The sequence below is a fragment of the Gopherus flavomarginatus genome, chromosome 9, assembly GCF_025201925.1.
Source record: "Gopherus flavomarginatus isolate rGopFla2 chromosome 9, rGopFla2.mat.asm, whole genome shotgun sequence".
Taxonomy (NCBI): domain Eukaryota; kingdom Metazoa; phylum Chordata; order Testudines; family Testudinidae; genus Gopherus; species Gopherus flavomarginatus.
In genome coordinates, this window is record NC_066625.1 from 84,600,432 (window position 1) to 84,621,133 (window position 20,702).

Consider the following 20,702-nt stretch of genomic DNA (forward strand, 5'->3'; position numbering starts at 1 on the left):
AAAAATGCCCCTTTCTTCCACGTTAATTTATTTTGCTTTCTTCCTATACGCACTCCGCTTCCCCCCAGAGCCATTCCACCAGCTGACACGCATCTTTCCAGGTGAGTACAGTGACCTGTTACAGGTCCATTGCAGCCAGTGGGAATCCTTCCACCGGCATCTACTTGCACTGAACCCATGTGTATGATTAGTAATTCCTACCTCCTAACAGTCCCAGGTTTCAGGGGACTGTCCCGCTCTGACCCCCCAAATCTCCTGTCCCACAGGGCTGGCTGGGCTCGGCTCCCTGCTCCAGGTGTTGCAACCTTGCCCCTGGTGCACGAGGTCACAGCGCTGCTCAGGTTTGGCCCTAGCCTCCCTAACAGCAGGGCAGCTGGGCCAAATTTGAGGGAGTGGTGCTATGAATATGTGCACCACTCAAATTTAGCTCAGCTGACCATCAAGTGTGGGGCGGGGGCAAACCTCAATGGCACTGCAATGTGACCCCATGCCAGGTAGCAAAGCCTGGCTCCAGGAGACAAACCCAGCCAGCACAAGGGGACAGGAGCTGCCGCTATGGGGTGGGCACAGCGCAGTTTCACTCTACCACTTCTCCTCAGGCCTGCCTCCTGGGGGCAGCACCTGACACCCTCTCCCCCCACCCCCAAGACCTCCAATTCCCTGGGAGAAGGACCCATCCCGCTTTACCCTTTTGAAAGGTGGGAGGTAGAATTATTGCTATTTAAAACCTCATCATCTGAAGCTTCCCTTATTTTTTTTTTTAATGCCCCCCAAACAAAATAATCCAAGTGGCGCTAGTTCACTTTACTGTCCACCGACTTACAGGTTCAGAGGGAAAATCTGTAAAAGAGCAGCTTTGGTAAGTTCTAAGAACACACAAAAAAACTAAGAATTGATAAATATTCAAAAAATGTGGCACTCCCAGAGCTTAAAACAATAAACCCTTTAATTTATATTTACACATGCGTGAGTGTTGGTATGTATACACAATACACAGTTCCACACTATACAAGTATATATAAAATTTATAATGTCTAAACATATTTCTTCAACACTTGCAGTCTCTGAGTGTGCATGCCAATTTTCAGCCTGTGTGATATTTGACAGCCAAATTACAAGCCACTGCAAACTCAGGTCCCTAATGGAAATCTGGATAGTTCCTTAGTTCTAGTTCTTAGTAATGAGGTCTTTTATTCCCAAGAGAAAGCTTGGAAGCAAGCCGATCGCATATCATTTCCATGCCGTTTCACTAGGAATGGATCTCGAGGTGGCAGAGAGGATTATTTTTTTTTTCTGTTTCTAAACTCCTTGTGCACAAAAGTTAATCCAAACCAGACAGAAGTCAATGAGGTCATTAGTGTGCTAAGCCTATTAACAACCATGACTTACCTGCAACAATGAAAAACATTCTGGGAGTTTGCTTTTAAGCAGGAAGGCCCATAAGCAATTCCATTATTTTCTGACATTGCAACTTGTGGTAGCTGCTGCTTGAACCAGCAGAAGATTCCTACATTGTACATTTGAGCTTCACTTCCACCTGGCAGGTTTGCAAACTCACTCCCGTAATGCGGCACACAAGATGAACCTTGCCAGAGCGGAAGGACAGTCTTGTGGTCAACGTCCAGGACTGGGATTCAAGAGGTTTGGGCTGTTCCCAGCTGTCAAAAACACCCTGTATGATCTGGGGCAGGTCACCTAGGATCAGCTCCAAAGCCCATTAAGTCAATGGGAAACTTTCCATCAACTTCAACAGGTTTGGCTCAGGCTCTTAATCCCCCTCATGGGGTTGACACTGACCTACGTCACCTGAATGTTGTGAGGGGCAGATTCGCAAAAGGCTGCAAGGCACTCAGATACTATGGTACTGATCACCATCAAAAAGCTGTAAATAAACAAGGAGCCCAGTATTGCAAAGTTCTGGGCTCCCTGGACTCCAACAGAGCAAATGAGCAAAGGGAGTTCTGCATCATGCAGAAATGACTTTAGTTGTGCAGCGGCAACCCACTGTGTCTCAGTGGACTATAAGAATGAATGTGTAGATGAACAACGAGTAGTAACATGCAACACTGCACGCGCATAGGCTGTTTTCCTGACAAGCACAGTTTAAACTAATGATAATGTTGTATACTATAGTAGTAAAAATTGTATTTGCTCTAAGTAATAGAGATGCAGTAACTACAGCATGTAGCCGTCAAATCTTTTCTGGAAAGCCTGAGAGGTCCAAAACGTTGTATGTGCAAGAGCAACCTCTGGTATGAAGCATGTCATCCTCACTAGGGTGATCCCAGGTTGCAGAATTCTGATCAAATCTTGTTCTCCCCACAGTTCAGGGGTGTTTGGAGACAGGGTTTGGGGGTCTGAACCCATCACAACAACAGCCACTGGTGAGGTAAGAGCTCGGCTCTACACAAAACACACAAGAGAAAACAGGGTCTCTGCTTTAAACCACGTTCTGTCAACAATCAGCAACTAACCAATCAGTGCTGACTATACAAATTAATGAGCTAATTTCCAAAGGTTAAATCCCTAAACGTGGCGCCCTTTAACAAGAGGATATGCAAACTTTCCGAGGCCCTCTGTCCCCCTGACCACAATCCCTCCACCTCCCCAAGTCGAACTGCAACTGCCTTTCCTATAGCATGCTGGTTTCAATATCAGTGACCTCCATGGCTGCCACCTCCCTGAATGTCCCATGACAGCTCCAGCTCCTGATCTTCTCTACTCTGTCCAGCATACCTGATAAACTCTACTCCTGATCCCCTCAACTCCCATATCTACTGCTTCCCTGACTGCCCCACAGCAACAAAGTGAAAAAAAGTGCACACAGCACAAGAAGTTACCTACCACTGTTCCACCCAGCACAGAGTTCACCCAGTACAAGGAGTGGGGATCAGGAATGACGAGGAAGAGGTAAGGGGAACGAAACACGTAGGCACATAGTGCTGTTCATGAAACGAGACCAGGTTTTGCACAGTATGCAAGAAATCTGTGTGTTCAGCCTTCTAGGACAGATTTCCAGCTAGCGTAAACTGACAGAGCTCCACTGAAGCCAATACTACGTCAGTTTACACTAGCTGAAGATCTGGCCCTGGGTCTTAAAAATGGGAGAAGCCAGGACATGGTGACTAAACACACATTCATACGCCTTCTTGGAATCGCTGAGGGTATTTTAATATCACCAGCTGTTTTCTTACTAACATTAAACAAGCTGCATTTGTTCAATGTTTCCAGTACAGTTGCTACATACTGAAAGGCTGAGAAGATTTGCAGGGGCTCATAGGCACAAAACTCTCCAACTGGATACATTTACCCAAGCTTTTGGTTTTTATTCCCCTGGGGTGACTGAAGAGGTAAAAAAAAAAGGGGTGTGAGGAAAGAGAGGGGAGGAAAATATCAATAGGTAGAGAAATGCTAACGAAGAACAAGTGCCACTGATTAAATCAGATTCTTACTCTCTCTTATGCCAATGGAGAACTTAGGGTTATTGCTTATATAATTACATCCTCATCTGTCCTCCTTTCTGTTTAATAAATATATAATTCTAACATTATCCCACTCTGTTACGACTGAAGACTGGCAATTCAGAACTTCCTAAACACCCAGTGATTTCAGCAGACTCTCTCCTCCCTCAGTCATTATACGTATAGATGGGGATTCCACAGATCGGAATGAGGAGCACAGTTTGGGTTCAGAATCCAAACCCCATCTAATTAAGGACCACTAGGAGTTGGGTTCAGTACCTTAGAGAGAGATGCTCTATTCACAAGAACCAGATCTAGGGTTGATTTCAAATAACCGTCATCCTCAGGGGTTGGATTGGGGTTCTGGTTCAGACGCTATCCTCTGGTTAAAGCTTATAAACCCCACAAAAGACAGACACAAGCACACACACCAAAATGACTCCGAAGGTACAAATACAGAGGCGCTGAAATTTGTTTGCAGAGGAGGCGACCGCAACATTCACTTGGAGCTCCAACCTGGGTTCACAGGGCTAGAGAGAGAGCCAGAAGCTCCCTGAGGCTCATCTCCAGGAAAGTGGGACATCCGAATAGGTCATTTCATTTATCTTACATGATCAAAAGGATAACCATTTTTGTGAGCAGCCATTTTAAAAGATCTTTACTCCTAAAATAGATAAGCCAAAATTTGATGAGAACGTCACACTGAAAAATCAAGCGAACAGCAGGAACCAAAGCCAAGCCAGATTTCAGGTGTGAAATCTGCGGTCAAACCACCCTTGGCAATTTCAGATTCACATAAGCATTTACAAAATCATTAAGAAATAAGTTTGCTCATCTGGCTACATAACTTGCATCACTGTTCATATTAAAAGGTGGGCTGCTCCAACAGTCTGAATTCAGATACATAAAATGTGGGAAGGACAAACTGAATATTTTTAAATTTTGTACAATTTTTACCAAAAATTAATTCTGCCCATCTCTCCCCTCTACCAGATATTCTGATTATGCATTTCAAACTCTGAGGGAATACACCTTTTCCTTCCTACAAACCATTTCCTGGGATCACGCTCTGCGAGAGGCACCTTTGAATCTGTCTTCATTCATAGATAAATTACAAAGCTAGGAGTGTATATGAGAGTTTTCTCAGGCAGGGCCTGATCCTGTTCCCACTGACATCAACTGACAAAACTCCCATTGACTTAAGATGCTGTAAGATCAGCCTGTTAAAAGTGGAACATTGTACAGTGCCTTCAATCAGGTTCTCACAGCACTTCACATTTGCGACACAGGCAAGTACTGTTCTAACCAATTTAGAGATGAGGAAGCTCACAGTGAGGTTAAGAGATCTGTCCAAGGTCAGAATGCTGGGAGACAGGCATAGAAACCAGGGGTCCTAATTCTCTATCCTGCTACAATCAATCATTCTTCACATTATCTTGTTACAGTGCAACTCAAAGAAACCCAATTAAGCAAAGGTTTAGACGAGGGTCGGCAATCTTTCAGAAGTGGTGTGCCGAGGCTTTATTTATTCATTGATTTAAGCTTTCGCGTGCCAGTCATACATGTTAACATTTTTAGACGGTCTCTTTCGATAAATCTATAATATATCACCAAACTATTGTTGTATGTAAAGTAAATAAGGTTTTTAAAATGTTTAAGAAGCTTCATTTAAAATTACATTAAAATGTAGAGCACCTCAGACTAGTGGCCAGGACCTGGGCAGTGTGAGTGCCACTGAAAATCAGCTCGCATGCCATAGGTTGCCTACCCCGGTTCACACCATATTTATTTTTCAATTATTTAAACGTAGGGTTTCAAAGATACCCAGCATATGGGTCTATTTATCTCTGTATTCACATAACAGACATTTAAACCCCCTCCACCTGAAGTCACAGCATGATCCATCACCACATCTCATTCGTCACTACCTCTCACTGTCCTAAAATTCAGAGCTGGAGCACCAGTGAACACAGACCTTTGACAGTACAACAGTCGTGACTGTAATGCATTCACACAGTTGATCTCATGCCTTTTCTCAAACTCACCTGATACGACTTTGCAGTGCTCGGCAGGGACCTGGGACTTAGCAGGGTAGGTGGATTTTGAGGATCGTTTGTGCCTGATGAAATGCTCTCTTCCATTGAATGAGGTCTCCGAGATATTTACAGGTTGTATTAGCAGCTGTTCTGTTCCAATCTGGATATAGCCAATCTGTCCACACAGGGGAAAAAATATTAGTTCCTTTGGCGTCTTAACTATTTTATTTCCTAAATCTCATCGTGCTGACTCAATGCTTTTCTTATTCCGGCCAGATCACTTCACAGCAATGCATTTTCAAGCTCATTTGTGAGTATACATAGGTTTTAAGCCCAGAAGGGATCAAGACAGTCATCTAGTCTCATCAGCATGACACAGCCCACAGATTCCACCCATTGTTTATGTGTTTGAGTGGAAGGTAAGAGTATTAATTATTTGTATTACTATAGCATCTAGAAGCTCCAGTGTGCTAGGTGCTGTGTTTACATAACAAAGAGACGGTTCCTTCCTCAAAGTATTCAGCAGCTAACACGAAAGTTGGAGTGAAGAATCTATTCCTTTCAAAAGCTGTGGGAGCACAAATAAGCATTTTCTCTAACATTTTATAAAAACACTTTACGAACATCAGGGAAAAAAACCTTTTCAATATTAGGATATATTAAACTATGGAGCCAGAAGAGTCTCTGACAAGAAGAGGTGGAAGCTCCAGTGATACTTAAAAATTAGATGAGAGAAAGAACTGACAAACAGAACAACCCTGGAACAGCAAAAGGGGATGGGCAGGACTCAGTGTTCAAATACTGCATGGTTTCAGAGATGAAACAGACCAGGGACGTATGGTCTTGGGATGAACAAACTAGCTCAGAAAAGCCAGAAAAAACCTACCGGGTGCCCAAAGTACAAGGCCAGATTCTCACCTAGCAAACTGGTCTAGCGTTTTGTGGAGTGCCCACAATAGCTGGGGGAGGAAGGGGGGTGCACTACTGGAGGTTAAGATAGAGAACCATAAGGGTGGTAGAAATGAGAACCACCAAGTACAGGCTAGTGGATCAGCCAAAGAGCCAAGTGTGCTGGAAAAGACAAGTGTTGGATGAGTCAGGAGGCCAGAGCCAGGGAAAGGGAGACAGATTTGGTGGGGTTGAGAGATTAATGATAATGGAAAGGATGAGCCTTTTATGGTCTGGATAAAGCTGAATGTGCTTCAGACACACACCTAGATGGTCAGGGGCTCTTCTTCTTTTTTAAGAACTCTGAAGACACCAGTAATAAACTCCCATTGGCTTTTTCTTTGCTAGACTTTATCTGAAACACTAAGTTTGTACATTTACTGTTACTCAGCATGAACCCCCCACTCCTATAAAAGGAAAGAGCTGCATCTCTCAGGCATGACATTAGAGTAGATTTCCCTACTTATGGAATCCTATCGTCATTGTCTACATGACAAAATTTTATATGTCTCTGACCCTCTTCATTTAATTTCCAGAACACAAGGTGAAGGGGATGTCAATTATATTCTCTTAACAAACACGGCCTTGCCTATTTGCAGTGCTGTCTAATGGACAGAGCACTGGACAGGGACTTAGACCTGGCTTCTATTCCCTGGTCTGCTACTGGCCTATTGTGTGACAGGGGGTAACTCACCTCACTTCTCTGTGCCTCAGTTTTCCCATCCTTAAAATGGGGATAATGATACTGAACTCCTTCTTAAAGTGCTTTGAGATCAATGGAGGAAAAGTGTCAGGCATTACTTGCCATGAAAGCTGAAGAAGCCCAATATTTAGGTCCTGTTTCCATAATACTTTAAATAGAATTAAAACAACTCTGTGTCCTGAATATTCTGCCCAAAATAGACTAGTACCAGTTGTCGCCCAACAGACAATCAAGCTACACTCAAGTCCCAAAGTAGAGCAGACAAGGATACAGGTGGACTGAAGGTCTCAGTTTCAACAGAACTTTTGCCAAGAACAATCAAGAGTTCTTACTGCACAAATAAAACTGTCGTAGAGTGGCAACGTATGACCTACAGGGAAGTCTTGATTTTTTCCTCCTCTAACATCACACGTTTTATTAATTCCTCAAGGACACTTGGAAGATGGAAAAAGGGAGGCCTGAGGGAGGACTTCATTTTCAAAACAAAAAAGTTAATATGAACATGGCTCTAAGCTGTTCTGAAAAGACGCACAAAGGAGACACGTTATAACCACATATCGATGCACAGATAGCCATGCTAAATCAGGGGCAAGCACAATTCCAAAGGGGTGCTGCAGTCTCAGGCAGGCTGTGCCCCAAGTTTTCATTTCATGAACAATAAGCGAAATGATTATTTTGATAATTTCAAAGAAACCAGTTATTTTAATGGGGGATTGAACTCGTCTCCAGTATTGGTAGTGAACGGTCTTTGCGAGCTCACAAGGGCCAGGCCAGGAAACATGTGTGTAAACAGAACTGAGCCTTACTCAGCTACTCTCATTGCCGCAGCTGAACAAACTGCAATCAAGTCAACACACACCAGAAGGAGAAGAGGGGTGAGATTCTATCTGCTGCGGTTCTGTGAGACGCGGTGCAGAACTCACAGCCAAGGGTGGCTTTGTGTTCTCCCAATTATGAGCTTCTCTGCTGCCCTTGGAGTAACACGGAGGGCCCTGGGGCCTGTCTGAATACAAGCAGTCTCCCCAGGCTGCCCTTGGGGCCACAGCACAGCCCCAAGCCTTTGCAGTGTTTCAGCTGCAGCGCTGCCACCAGCCCAGACTCTTATGCCGGGCTGGCGATGGCGTGCTCCAAGTCTGTCTTCCACACTTCCCGCACCAGGGGAATCCTCTACCAGCCGGAGCCAAGACTTATTAGAGCCCCTTTAAGCCATGCTGGCCCTTTAACTGGCACAGAGGGGACAGAGTAGGGTGAGTATCTCACCCTAGCCTGAATCTTTTAAAACGCTCTCAGTTTTTACTAACCCCAGGGAGAAAAGGCATGTTTACAATCTGGTTTTTCACTTCACTCATTCATCAATTATTTTGATTACTATAAAATAAACAGTTTTAAAAATAGGACTTTTTACCCAGTAGGATCCCTTGAAAGTATGCTACGCATCTAAGGGTCCGATCCAACTTCTACTGGAGTCAACTAGAAGGTGTCTATAAACCCAGCGCACGCTAGAGTGGCCTTTAGTGCATGTTAGCTTGATTTAAAAAGGGATCGGGCTGCGTTCAACTCTCTGCGGGCACACTTATGCAACACCCACGGTATAGGGAAAGTGAGACTAGATGGGTGTTTTCAATGTGTTCTATGCCAGTCAGGCAAGCATCCAAAGAAGGGATCTGCACGTACGTGCTAGTGCAGGACACTGAACTGCTGACTGCACTAACGTGATTTAAAATGTACGTTACATACATCCTGTAAATTCTGTTTCCACACATGGCGCCAGATCCTGTGCTCACTTACACCTGGGCCACCCCACTGACAGAGTCTGGCTGCGGATCCCCATAAAAGGATTTTCAGCTAGAAGCTGCTAACTCTTTCACTTCTGTAGAACAGGGATCGGCAACCTTTGGCACGCGGCTCGCCAAGGTAAGCACCCTGGCTGGCTGGGCCAGTTTGTTTACCTTCCACATCGGCAGGTTTGGCCAATCGCACCTCCCTGGCCAATGGGTGCAGCGGGAAGCACTGCTGGCTAAGGGATGTACTGGCTGCTGCTTTCCGCCGCCCCCATTGGCCTGGAGCAGCAAACCACAGCCAGTGGGAGCAGCGATCGGCTAAACCTGCAGACACACAGCAGGTAAACAAACCGGTCTGGCCCGCCAAGGTGCTTACCCTAGCAAGCCACATGCCAAAGGTTGCTGATCCCTACTATAGAACATCGAGGAATTGGAGAGAACTGAGCACCCAAACATGAAGTCCTCCCAAAATCAGAGGCCACTTTCGAAAGCGTGGGATTTAAAAACTCTTGGTGCTCCAAGTCAGCCCTTCCCAATCCTTACACAAGGATAGCAATGACTTCCCTACCTCAAAGGAGGGCTCCAAGGGGAAGTCTATCTATGCACTCTACAAATAGATTGAGACTCAAATGGAAGATGCTATTTATGAGCAAGAATTACGGTTATATGTGGGTCCTAAGGAACATCTAATAGTTTCACGGAACTTGCTCCACACTGGAGTTTCGGAAGAATGATAGTTTCTTATCTTTAATAACTAAGTGGGCTTTGCCAGATCATTTTGAAGAAAGCAGTAATTCTAGCTTCCCCTATGATGCTCTCCACTACATGCATTCCTTATTCCAACCTTCCTGCTGGGAGGTAGCCCCGACCCCCACTCCCTTTTATTTTTTTTCAATATAGGTTTTAATTATATAGAAGAAGGGTTGTAAATCTGGTACTTTGGTACTAAAAACCACACCAGAGCTCCTGAAACTATGCCAGCCACTTTCTCTGGGGACAAAAATATGTAAGAAAAAGTCAGTTTCATCACCACCTAACATTAGCCCAACTTTCTGGCATCAAGTGCAAAAATAATTTAAACCACTGGAAAGTCCTTATGTTTCACATTTGCTCTGGAATTGCGAAAAAACTCTTTCCGCTCAGTTATGGAGGGAAAGAGCTACACGTCTCTACCCTGGCACGGGTTAGAAGGAATCTAGGATCTAATCCTACAAGCTTATTAACTGGAATATGAGGTATGGAAAGTTTGCAGGATTGGGCCCATCAAATACATCTAAAGGGATTTACCATTTCCCCCAAATTTGCCTGTAAGAAGTGCTGAAGGCTTTCTGGTTTACTCAGGGACATAATGACCTAGTGCCTTGACTATTGACTGACTCAGTTCATTAATTTACTTTTTTGCAACAAGTACTGTTGTTCAGATTGACTCTTCCAAATCCAGTCTTTAAACCAGACATCAGCATCAGAGCAAGGCTATACTAAACTGCCCCTAACTAGCTCAGGAATGGAAAGGGGGCTGGTTTCTGGAGTTACTGAAGTCAAACGATGCAATATCACTGCTGGGGCTGGTTTTCCCAAGTCTCTGGCTGTGGAATTCTCTTCAATCACTCCAATTATATAAAAAGTTTCATATGTGTCAATTTAGGTTTACTGGGGAGTCGGGGGAAGAGATCACAATCTTAGATACTTCCTGTGGTCTGTATGCTGCTGTTCTCAAGGAAAATATGTAAGCAATAGCATGACGAGCAACATCATTACATCAGATAACGGCACAGGCTGGGTCTGCTGGAAGGCAAGAAGCCGTCAGCCAACCGCCTTCGAAGACCTGAGACATGAGAATTATCAGAACAGAAAAATTCAGTGTGAGGACTGATTTGCAGCTCCACAGAAGCTCTAGAAATTCACTGTCAGAGGTATGAATCGAATTTGGACTTTACAATTAGTGTGACAGGCCATTACAACTGACAGAACCACTCGGTGCAGTTAATATTCCAAGGCTGGAATAGTTTCACCCTCACAAGGCGTGCAAGTGAACTGCCAAGTCAATTCAAACAACAAAATAAAAAGACGTCCACCCTTCCTCCAGCCACACCCCACCCCAGGAACAATAATGGTTCCCTCCATTGCTTTCTACCCAACTTTTAATCGCCAATCAACTCAAGATGGCTCACCAGCAGAAAACGTCCCATTCCTTATTTCTTTATGTGATCAATGAGAAGTTCAAATACACGCACAGCTTCCCAGTGGCTTGCATACACACTGAACAGTCACGCAAGAAAACATCTGCGAACGCTAATCTACTCTTCTGCTACCAGGAGTTAATCACCCTCCTGGAGTCTACGCAGTATCTTGTTTGCCACTAAGGCCTGGTCTACACTAGAAAAGGTGGTTGGTTTAAATACATCAGTCAAGGGTGTCAAAAATCCACCCCTGAGCAGTGTACTTAAACCAAGCTGAGTCACTGTGTAGAAAGCAAGTATCAGAGGGGTAGCCGTGTTAGTCTGGATCTGTAAAAAAAGCGACAAAGAGTCCCATGGCACCTTACAGACTAACAGACATATTGGAGCATAAGCTTTTGGGGGTGAATACCCACTTCATCAGACACATGTGACGAAAAGAGCACTAGGTTGCTGGATGAATCATCTGTCGACTTAGCTACCCCCTCTCAGGGAGGTGGATTATTAACTATGCCAGAGATCGGCAACCTTCAGCACACAGCCTGCCAGGGTACTTACCCTGGTGGGTCGGGCCTCCCACTGGCCACAGTTCGCCACTCCAGGCCAATGGGGGCTGTGGGAAGCCGCAGCCAGCACATCCCTCAGCCGGTGCAACTTCCCGCAGCTCCCATTGGCCTGGAGTGGCAAACTGCGGCCAGTGAGAGCTGCAATCAGCCGAACCTGCGGATGTGGCAGGTAATCAAACTGGCCCGGCCTGCCAAGGTGCTTACCCTGGCGGGCCACAGGCCAAAGGTTGCCGATCCCTGAACTACACCAATGGGAGAACCCCTCCCGTCGGCATAGGTAGTGGCTACCCTGAAACACAACAGCAGCGGAGCTATGCCGCTGTAGCATTTGAAGTGTAGACAAGCCCTAAGCTCTTATCTACACTCGGCTTTTGGCGGCGATCTCACACCATTACACCGCCACTGATGGTAGCAACAAGGAACTGCTAGTGTTGACCCAGCACTGGCATTCCGCGAAGGCCATTCACCAGCATTTTTACCGTTGTGTCTTCCAGACTTGCCGCAGGTCCTGGCTACCGCAGCGCGCCCATCTTTGGCTATTACTAGGGTGCTACCAAATTCCCAGCCATGAAACACGTGTCACAGACCATGAAATCTGGTCTCCCATCGTGAAATCTGGTCTTCTGTGTGCTTTTACCCTATATCACACAGATTTCATAGTGGAGACCAGCATTTCTCAAACTGGGGGTTCTGACCCAAAAGGGAGTTGCACGGGGGGGGGGGGCTCGCAAGGTTATTTTAAGGGGGCTGTAATATTGCTATCTTTACTTCTGCGCTGCCTTCAGAGCTAGGTGGCCAGAGAACAGCGGCTGCTGACTGAGGGCCTAGCTCCGCCGGCAGCAGCACAGACGTGAGGGTGGCAATACCATACCAGGCCCTCCTTACTTCTGCGCTGCTGCTGGCAGCGACGCTACCTTCAGAGCTGGGCTCCTGGCCAGCAGCCGCTGCTCTCCAGCTGCCCAGCTCTGAAGGCAGTGCCGCCGTCAGCAACAGCGCAGAAGTATGAAATTTACAATTTTTAAAATCCTATGACCGTGAAATTGACCAAAATGGATGGTGAATTTGTTAGTGGTAAGGAAAGGATGGATGATTTTTCAGTACAAACTAGAGTAGCCAAAGCGCAATAGTGCTAATTAGAGATGGAAATCCAAACTTCCAGAAGTGCACTGCATATGGTTCTGGTCCAGACCACATGCTAATACAATCCAACATTTAGGCTGTTTGTCCTACCCTTTTCAAACACCATAACATCACTTAACACCATCCATAGAAAGGGAACAAAATATACATTTTAAAAAGTGACCTGCAGAGGATGTTTTTAATTGGGCTCACCTTTTTTTTTTTGTTTGTTTTTTTTTAATTATTCATGCTGAATACAGAAAGTTTGCTTTCTTTTCCTTGGGTTGAACACTCCTGATTTTTCCAAACACATTGTTTTGTGGGAGGATTTCTCGGATGGTGATTTTTATACTTGATGAGCCCAGTCCTGCAAACCTTTTGCAGGAGGGTCTCCGAGATGTATAGTGCGAGCTCTCTTTTCTTAACTGGAGGGGCAGAGGTGCTGAATCTTTAACAGAGGTTTCCTTGCTCCCAAGTGCTCAGTGCCATTGCAGATTAATTACACAGGAACATACACAGTTTTAAAGTCTGACGGACTCCCTTCCCAACTGCTCAGCTGTGACTCTGAAATGTTTTAATTTCCACACGCTCTCCAGTCACTCCACACTACACAACCAGGCTTCAACCCAGCTGATTGGGGCCTTCTCTGTGTATTTCCCAGAGATCCCCTACAATTCCACTGTCACCCCAGAAGAGTTCAGATGGGGTACTTTTACTGTCGAACCTCTGGATTGGGCTCCCCAGAGCCAGCAGCTGAATAGAGCAAACTCTCTCTGCCATCACCCAAGCATGATGGCCTTTCCAAGGAATTTAGTTACTCCTGCAACTTCCTGTCTGCCAATAAAGAGAAGTCACTGAGGTGGGAGGAGGACTAACGATAGACATGGTCAATATTCCTACCTACTGCAGCTAATTTATGGGTGCCCTGTGTTCATTTCGTCTGTTGCTCAGAAGTCCTGGCCATCACGCTATACCAAGCAGCATTTGGTTTTATTATTTCCACCCGTGTAGCTCCTCCCATGCAAGATGGGGAAGAAAAATTCCCTTCCATTTCTCTAACTGCACAGACTTTCTCGCAACTCATCTACTGTAGCTTGACTACTTCATCTTCAATTCGCCAGCAGCAGAGCATGCTTAGCCCCTCGAAGGGCATGGCCCCTTAGCTCTCTACTCATCTTTCCCGAACAATGCTCACCTGATTGGGTCACATTTTCAACAGTGTCTGGCCGAATGCTTTATTGTCTCCTTTTGTCCATACTTGCCAAAGCTTGTCCATATCCATCTAAAGAAGAATGGCCCATGCAAAATGCTCCAAAGCTTAGCTGGAATGGCCTCATTGCTCTGCTGTTCTTCTCCTTTTGTGTGTGGAACTGGAAAGAAAAGAAGTCCTCTTCTCTCTGCTGAATATGAAGGACAAAGCTGGAAAACCTTGATGGTTTCCCAGCTTTTAGTTTATTCCTTCAAGTGTAACTTCATCACTTTGCTTCATCGTACAATGGGAACCTCATGGTTTTTATTTGACCAGCTTTTGTACTATAGATAATCTGCTACCACTGATCCACTCCGCTCAAAGGAGGCTGCACAAAGTCTTGCTTGAACGCAAAGGGGCTGGAAACACAGTGTGGAAAGAAAGATAAATGATACTGGTAAGGAAAGGCTGAATCTTTCACTTACGTCTTAGCTTCAGGAATACATGTATTTGAATCCAAACCCCCCAGCCTCCAAATTTTAGAATAGTCCAAGCAATTCCGACAAGTCTCTGGATCCAAACCTGCCCCAGTGATTTCGGCTTCAGGTTGGTTTCTAAACCAGAACAGACACCACCTCAAAGTCAGTCTAAACCTAATACACAGAAATGACATCCTCGGTTCATCTCTAAGCGCAATCACTTAAAACACTGGCCAAAATTCAAGGCGCACATAACCAAAACCACCTTCACCATTGCCCTGCATACTTGGCATGTTGTCACCAAAGTACAAACATACTAATCAAATGTGGAATGAATAGTGTCTCATGCTAGCAGTTCACAGAGACTCTGGCTGGAACGAGAAGGGAAGGAATTAATACTTAAAATGCAAGCTTTGAAAACTCCCAATTCCAAATGGAGACATGTTGAAATACCACCACGCTGGACACCATGAGGCAAATTAATGACCGAAAGTCACCTGCAGACAGGGTTCACCTTTTCTTTTACTTGAAGGATGGGGGTTCATGGATCTGTATAGCTGATAAGCCTGCTGGCCCTCAGGGAAGAGACCATGGCAATTAACACATGGAAAGCTCAGCATTTAAAAAGCTGTACCTGTTCTCTGCTATGGCTTCAACCACAAGAGTAACAAAAACACAATGGAAGGCAGCTGTCAAGCACTGCTCTGCCAAACTCTGCTAGAGGGTTGGAATCAGTCCAGAATAAAAACAGATGAACTGGTTCCGTGAAGTTATACACAGTATCAATGAACAAAGAGAGCTCTCACTGCCTGCAGCAAACACTGCAATTTCCACATTAAGGGAAACCAGCAGTACCCCATTCCACTATCTTGTCTCTGATGCTGGCTGCTACCAGGTGGGACCTACAACATTTACCAAGCACATGTTTAAAAACTTAACAGTCCCCTGCTCGTGTTATAACAACACATGGTCTTGCCTGTGCAAATGAGTCAACCCCTTTTATTGAGGAACAAATCCTCACGCTAAATACCACACTAGCTCTGGTTAGACCAAGGTTATCTAACCCTGCACACAACAAGTCTGTTTCATCCACACCTGTGTTTTCCAAACTTGGGACGCTGCTTGTGTAGGGAAAGCCCCTGTTTACCTACCGGTCCACAGGCCTGGCTGATTGCAGCTCCCACTGGCCGCGGTTCACCACTCCAGGCCAGTGGGAGCTGCAGGAAGCGGTGTGGGCTGAGGAAAGTACTGGCCTCTGCATCCAGCAGCGCCCATTGGCCTGGAGCAGTGAACCGCAGCCAGTGGGAGCCACGATCGTCTGGACCTGCTGACGCGGCAGGTAAACAAACCGGCCCGGCCCGACAGGGGCTTTCCCTACACAAGCGGCGTCCCAAGTTCGGGAAACACTGCTCTACACTATAGCCGCCACCACTTCTGTCATCCATAGTACTGCACTGCTGGAAAATACGAGTTCCTAGTTTTCTATTGCAGACAAGGTCTAGGTGGCAGCTTGAATTAACAACCTACTGGAATGATGGTCTTGTGGTTAACGACCAAGACTGGGAATCAGAACACCTGGGTTCTAGACATGCATAACCATGGACTTCCTGTATGACCTTGAGCAAGTCAAGTCACACATGCTCTCAGTACCCTTAAAGACTGTCTACAAACAAGGCTGCACCCATTTAACTAGAGGCACAATTTAAAACTGGGTTTAGTTAAGCAATGTAAAAGACATGTGGGTACTCTTAACTGGATGCAAAACTGGCTTATATCAAGTTATCTTAAATTGATTAGTCTACACAGGGCTTTGCATGAATTAAACTGAACCAGTTTTAAAACTAGTTTAATTGGTGCAACTTCTACATAAACAAAAGCTCTAGTGTCGTGGTTAATGTCTCTTTACTTCATGGGGCTGTTAGTAGGCTTAATTCATTCATGTTTGTGAAGTGCTTTAAGATCATTCTCCCCATCTCTCATGGCTAACTAGGTGACAATGTCATGGCTTTATCCAACAGATGAGCAATAATCCCAGTATGCCGATGTACTCTCTCTCTCAATATGTTTGCCTCCACCATTCCCAGCAACAAATGCATAGGTGGCATAAGTATTTGCAATGCCCCTGAATTTACCCATGTACAAGGAGCAATTTTGACTACAGGTGTCCAAGTCACTGTTCCCTGTAGAACTTATTTATTTTTGGAACCTAATGTCAGTTAGCTCCAATAGCATCATTTTGATGCTTGTTTAGAATTCATACATGCTCTAGAAATATCATGACTAATTTGCAGAGTAGAGAACAAAGATTAACTACTCTAGTTCCACCCACCGCCCTCCCCTGCCCCAACTTTTCCACTGGGAATAATGCCAACTTTTTTCACGCCTCCTCACTCACTTCCAGATCTCAGGCAATTAATACTGTGTCTAAAACTATATTCCCCTTTCAAAAAGGTTCTCTTTCTTGCCTGTTGTACTTTTTAGCTATGCTACAATACGTATTTTTAAAAGTCCAGCACTTCATGAATGGGATTAACAAAGCATGCTTCGTGGCAAACGTGCAGAGCTCTCAGTGAAAAAGCTAGAACCAGAGAGATAGGTTTTAAACATCAAAAAGCTTTTGGTGGTATACGGCTCAGTTTACAGTGTCAATCACAAATATGCTAATATTCAATATCTTGGATGCAGTCTTTTACCTGAGGCACAGCGCCCTCATATGGTTCCAAAGGAAAGCATCAAACCCTGATTAATCCATGTGCTGAGCAGTTTCTTATTTTCAAGTCACTTTGGATTAACTGTCTGCCAATAGATCTGTACTTGAAACAATAAGCAAAGCCTCCCAGTAAATGTTTCTATGCTTTTCAGATATCGAAGTTACCAACACTAATTAAAAACCAATAAATGTCCCAAACACCCGAGTACTCAAACCTCTAATGACCAAGGCAAAAGATCAAGAAACGGGAGAGCCATCCTTAACAAGAGTTCCTTTTACTGCTTGAAAGGCAAGTGCACGGTTAAGATGCAATGCCAACTGTATTTCACGGATTGCAGTCTGGTTGAACAGCACAAGCAGTCATCCCATCCCAGATTATCAATGCACCTCTCTTTAAAAGGAGGCCCGCACCAGTTTCTAACTCATGTTTCTCAGGCAGCATGATGCTCTCCCATTGCATTACAAACCCAACCATAACACTTAATCCTTCGGTGGAGAAATTCTGCCACCCAATGTGCAAAAAGCATCGTAGTGTCATTAAGCAGTTTATTCCATGGGCTATTCTGTCACCGATAAAGCTACTGGGTATCTCTAAATTGCTGTTCCAGTACAGAAAAGCAGATATTCATGCACACTGGTCAGGAAAGGGCTGATGGGAGGAAATGGGTACAGATAAGGAGTCTAATAAAGAATCCAGACTCATGTTGTATTCTTTGAGTAAACATTGTAAGGGGTAAGTGCAACCACAAGATGACGAAATAAATAGACTCAGGTTCCAGCTAATGATACTTAGCTCTTATACAGCCATTTGATCAAGACCACACAGCAAGTCAGGTGGCAGGAACAGAGATTAATCGGCTGAGCTCTAAAACATGCTGCCTCTCCATGGGGAATTTTTTTTTTTTTAAGGATGCCTTGTTCTGGCCAGATGAGCTGTCTATCACATACCACACGGCAGGTGACAGTCCAGCAGCTGGGTGAGAAGTAACTAGCTGCTGAGATGGTCAGTACAGGACGGGTCTTTCTGGAACATAGGTTCAAGACACCCAATGGTTCAGTGCCAAGATGCATCGAGGCTACTACTGCAGAGAGCAGCACGTCACAAACCACTTTGACACATCCTAAAGAGTAAAAACTTCAGAGGCTTTTCAGTGCACCCCAACTGGAGCAAGAAGGCTGGGAACTCAGTCAGACAAGAGCAGGCTGCTGAGCCCCTTCCTTTCCTGAGGGCAGGTTTTGACCTCTATGTTCCCATCCAAGCAGAGCACATGAGCAACTGGGGAACAGCAAGCAGAGCAGAGAGATGCTGCCACCCACCATGTCTTCAGATGATAGAAATCCTCCATCAGCATGAAGACATTTAAACAAAAGGGTTAATAATTAAGTGGGATAGGGCCAATGAGCAGAGAGAACCCTAGAACCAAGCCCCGCCCCGAGGGGGATCCCCCAAGCCGGAGAGGGGTCCCCAGGGCCAGCCCCGCCCCAAGGGGGATCCCCCAAGCCGGAGAGGGGTCCCCAGGGCCTGCCCCGCCCCCACAGGGGTCCCCCAGGCCGGAGAGGGGTCCCCAGGGCCTGCCCCGCCCCCACAGGGGTCCCCCAGGCCGGAGAGGGGTCCCCAGGGCCTGCCCCGCCCCCACAGGGGTCCCCCAGGCCGGAGAGGGGTCCCCAGGGCCAGGCCCGCCCCCACAGGGGTCCCCCAGGCCGGAGAGGGGTCCCCAGGGCCAGGCCCGCCCCCACAGGGGTCCCCCAGGCCGGAGAGGGGTCCCCAGGGCCAGCTCCCCCGGGAAGTGCAGTACCAGCCCGGCGCAGGTGCTGACGGAGGCGAAGGAGTCGCTGCGGTTCAGCACGTGGCCCGTGTAGAAGCAGAGCTGCTCGGCCGGGGGGCGGCTGCGGGCCCGGGCCTCTCCCGGCTCCTCCACCGCGAAGCCCCGCGCGAGGAAGTGCAGGTCCCGCCGGAGGTGCAGGTAGAGCTCCCGGCCGGAGGCCGGCAGGCGGAGCAGCACGGCCTCCTCCTCGGGCGGCGAGCGCCGGCGCCGGGGGCTGCTCCCGGCCCCGGCCGGCTGCAGCAGGTGGATCTTCTCCAGCGCCACTCGCTGCGGGATGGCCACCTCCAGCTCCGCGCCGCCGGCTGCGGGGGAGAAGCAGAGGGGCTGGGTCACTCGCGTCCCGGCGGAGGCTGGTGCTAAGCCCACCCGCTGGGTCAGGGCGGCTCGCCCTGGGGGCACCCAGCAAACACCCCTCCCCGCTGGGCCACTGCTAGTCATCCCGCCCCGGGGGAACACTGCAGACAGAGCGGGTGCCAGCCCCCATCAGCCCTGCTGCCCACCCGCTAACACCAGGCACTCGTGGGCTGGCTCAGGCGTTAACTCCTCCGCCCCTGGGAGACCTAGGGGGGTCGGGAACACTAAACTGGACTTCTTACAGCAGAGAAACAGCTCCCCCACCCCCGACTCCAGATCTAAAGCACCAAGCCCTCCCGCTCCGCTGCGGCACCCCACTCCTGCACCCTGCTCTACGCAGCCGGGCCCCTGCACTCAGCCCTCGGGGTTCAGCTTCTAGTCTTAATGCCCTGGAACTTCTCAACAGGCTGCAGCCGGTGGAGCCAAGAGGAGGAAAATATATTTATATACAGAAATAAATTCATCTACCAAAGGCCTAAGGGTGCAGGGAAGAGGAGAGGGAGGGGAAAACATAGCAAAAAAGGCTCCTTGTATCATTACTATATATATATAAAATAAGACAGAGCCACAGTCATCGCATTTCACCAACCCCCATAAAAACCTGCGGGGAGGGGAAGCGGAGCAACTTAAAGCTGTTACCAAGGGCAGTCAGCAACTTTCCACATGAAACGTTACAGCCGCAGGACAGGAAAAGAAAATACAAAAGCCTGGAGCAATGTCTCCTGCAAACTGAGATCTCAGCCATGCAGCAGATCTGGTGCATGCCCCGAGGGCTGCAAACTCATGCAGCCAACACGCCGAAACTGCCTGCAACCAGCAACAATTAAACACTGCACGCCCTGTGCTTCTGCAGTTGCAAACGCAGCAGGATGCCTGCCCGGTCCCAGCTGCTCAGCTCCCTGGCCACCGCAGCTGTCAGAGCCAAAGGGAGAATGTGATGCCGGGGGCAGGAAGGAGGGGGGAGAAAAGCGCTACCTGTGGTGGTGTCCAGTCCCCAGAGCAGCAGGAAAGGAAATAAGAGAGGCAGGAGGGAGCCGTCAAACATTTTATTGCAGTGGAGGGGCCCCAGCGACTGGTCTGTGCAGTGCAGAAGAGGAGGAGGCGAAGGGCTGGTGGCGGCAGCAGCAAGATCCTGGGCTGGAGTGAAGCCCTCCCAGCCTTTGGAAAAATTAATTAGCGCTGCGGACAAACCCAACGTGGTGAAAGTCCGGCCCCTCCTCCCCCTGGCTGTCCCAGGTGGTGATTGGAGCTCAGCCTCCTAGAGCCACACCTCCTGCTCTCCCATTGGCCGCCCCGCTTCAACCCCGGAGTAAATAGCTAGGTTGTAAGGGGAGGAGGGGTACACGTGGTTTG

At 47.1% G+C, this 20,702-nt stretch overlaps 1 protein-coding gene across 1 annotated transcript in view; it reads right to left on the reverse strand.

Moving 5' to 3' along the window:
• Nucleotides 1–20,398, reverse strand: part of ADAMTS17 (ADAM metallopeptidase with thrombospondin type 1 motif 17) — a 278,450-nt gene extending 258,052 nt beyond the window's left edge. The window contains exons 1-3 of the mRNA XM_050967133.1: nucleotides 20,325–20,398; nucleotides 18,966–19,297; nucleotides 5,507–5,672 (exon numbers count right to left, since the gene is read on the reverse strand). Coding sequence (XP_050823090.1) covers nucleotides 5,507–5,672; nucleotides 18,966–19,297; nucleotides 20,325–20,394 — 568 coding nt within the window. The 5' untranslated portion in view covers nucleotides 20,395–20,398. The remainder of the gene's footprint in view (nucleotides 1–5,506; nucleotides 5,673–18,965; nucleotides 19,298–20,324) is intronic.
• Between the last annotated feature and the right edge of the window lie 304 nt (nucleotides 20,399–20,702).